This window comes from Quercus lobata, chromosome 10 (genome assembly GCF_001633185.2).
Source record: "Quercus lobata isolate SW786 chromosome 10, ValleyOak3.0 Primary Assembly, whole genome shotgun sequence".
In the NCBI taxonomy this organism is placed as follows: Eukaryota; Viridiplantae; Streptophyta; class Magnoliopsida; order Fagales; family Fagaceae; genus Quercus; species Quercus lobata.
In genome coordinates, this window is record NC_044913.1 from 2,553,746 (window position 1) to 2,556,444 (window position 2,699).

At 38.3% G+C, this 2,699-nt stretch overlaps 1 protein-coding gene across 1 annotated transcript; it reads right to left on the reverse strand.

Moving 5' to 3' along the window:
- Positions 1–378: 378 nt before the first annotated feature.
- Positions 379–900, reverse strand: LOC115963506. Its single transcript, XM_031082513.1, has one exon. It carries the CDS (start codon positions 898–900, stop codon positions 379–381), a length of 522 nt encoding a protein of 173 aa, XP_030938373.1.
- Positions 901–2,699: the final 1,799 nt, after the last annotated feature.

The following is a 2,699-nucleotide window of genomic DNA, read 5'->3' on the forward strand; positions in this document are numbered from 1 at the left end:
GAGTGGAGGCATACTATCTGGGCCCGGGGATTTCTTTGGATGCATTTGCTTCAATGCTTTGTGTATCTCATTTGCTTGAAAAGGCTGACAAAGGTACTCATTCATTTGGGCAGTGACCATAGGTCGAACGGCTGCAGTTACTGGAGCAGTGTTTGTAGGGCCGTTGGACCGAAAAATGGAGTTGAAGTAGTCTAGAACAACACTTTCCACAGCCTGAGCATCCTCTTGCCATACCCCATTTGTGTCCGTAATGCCTCGGATGAGGTTTCTGTCTTTACAGTTAGAAGCTTTTTGGTGAAAGAAGGAGGTGTTTCGGTCGCTATCAGTGATCCACAAATGTCTAGACCTCTGGTGCCACATTGTGTTTTCAGCATCAAGCTAGCAATTCAAAGCTTTACGGACCTCTTCAATCTTTTCATGGTTAGGATGGTGATGTTGTTCTAGAGATTGTAATTCCTTTTCCAACCTTGCAATCTGCCTTCCGACATGCCCAAACTCAGTTTTGTTCCATGTAGATAGCCGAGCTCTACAACTTTCAAGGCTTGGGGCACCATTTGGGTTGTATAGTCCTTCCATCCATGCCTCCTCCACTATTTCAGCACAACGTGGGTCACGAAGCCACATTGCTTCAAAGCAGAAAGGTGGTCGAGAACGTTTGAGCCGAGTCTTAGAGGGTGGCAAATGTACTGCAATCATGGAGTGGTCTGAGGTGGACATTGAAAGGTGTTGAACTGATACTCCGGTGAATTTGGATTTCCATGCAGCGGTGGCAAGCGCCCTGTCTAGGCGTATGCTAATGCGACCCTCAGTGGGATGGTTCCGCGACCATGTGAATGGAGATCCACAATAGCCTAAGTCCAAAAAACCACAATGTGAGATCGCCATGCGAAAACGGTCCATCTACCTGGCAGGTCGAAGGCATCCTTCGTCCTTTTTCGCTTGGCTAAGAATTTCATTGTAGTCACCCAGACACAGCCAAGGTAGAGCGTTTGATCGTCCAAGGGATTCAAGAAGAGTCCATGTCTCTTCACGCTTGTTGGTATCGGGGTGGCCATAGAAACCAGTTAGCCTCCATGTTATACCTGTTATATCACAGACAATATGGGCATCAATAAACTAGCGTGAAAAATTTTTGACATGTACCTGAGTGCCTGGTTTCCATAAGAGTGCCAAGCCTCCACTTGAACCATCACTAGAGACCACCAATCCTTGGTTATATTCCCAGTTTCCTTTCATGTTATTCAGTTGTTCAGTAGAGAGTTTTGTCTCCATTAAGAAGACACAGATGGGAGCTTGCTTCTTCCATGCTCTCTGGAGAGCATTCACTGTACGGAGGTTCCTAAGCCCCCGACAGTTCTAGCTCAAAATACTCATTATGTACGGTGGTGTTGCCAAGCAGCCACCGCTGATCCTAGGTTGTCTGCCATGAGTTTGCCCAGAGTATGTGCCTCCTCATTTAGCAAATTTTGCTTTTTTTCATCAAAAGAGTCTTCCATAATCAGCTCCTAAGAGGATTTTCGTTTAGAGCCGGACATGTGGCCGCAGGTCCCACTGGTGTCCATTATTTGTCAAGGTGGCCCAAGCCGACACCAAGAACTTTATGGTGGGCCCACAGGTTCAAGGGGGGCTGGATGTTATGGAATTGTTGGAATTTTGGTGTGCTGCATGGATTATCATAAGAAAGAATAAGGCTAAAATACAAAATGCACCTTTTGAGTTTTGTTAGAATTCATTTCAGCCTTGTAATTTTTTTTTTTTTAGACAATCCAGTCGTTTAAGTTTTAAAAGTGACCAAACAAGGCCTTTGTTAAGTCTCCATTTAATTATGCCATTAGCAATGGTGGCTCTAAGAATTTTTTTAAAGGTGATCATTAAAAAACTTAAATTAAAAAAATTTTAATTTTAAAAAAAATTTTAATATAACGATGTGACAAAAAAAAAACACAAATATATAAAAATTTCAAAATTTCATTCAACAAGTTTTCATATTTTGAAATCTTTTTTTTATAGATTCATTATCAATGCTATCAACTACATTTTTTTTTTCAATGTACACAACCAAGCAACTATTAAACTATTGATCTAGCATTCATTTAATATGTAGCAATATAAACAAAATGCATCATCTTTTTTAATGATCTTTTTCAACCAATTTTTGTACTCTTTAAACTAATTAGGATTAAATCGACCAATTCTCCATTAATTTATATTTTAGGGAAATCCTGGTCAAGAGGTTGACAAGAACCTCTTTGTAAATATGCTCTAATTATTTCATCCCGATCATGAGGATGAAAAGATGAGATATTTTCTCATAGGCTAGGATATGAAAGAAGATTATTCAAGTAAGTACGAATTGCTTAAAAGATGAATTTTGCAATAAAAGTGATTTCCTTATAAGAAATTTGTTCATAGTGCTAGCAAAAGAATAAAGGGTAAACTATAAGTTCATTCAATATATTCAATTTGGCCATTCAACTATTACATTAATCATATTCAATAAAAATATTCAGGTATTACTTTAGTGCATATGTATGTGTACAAAATGTATTACATAAATTCAACAAATTTAACTAAAGACTAAAAGTAAGCACCAACCGGCTAACTATTTGAAAATATACAGTTTTTTAGAATATATATATATATATATATATATATCTATATGTGTGTGTGTATGTATGTATGTATTTATGTATAAAATA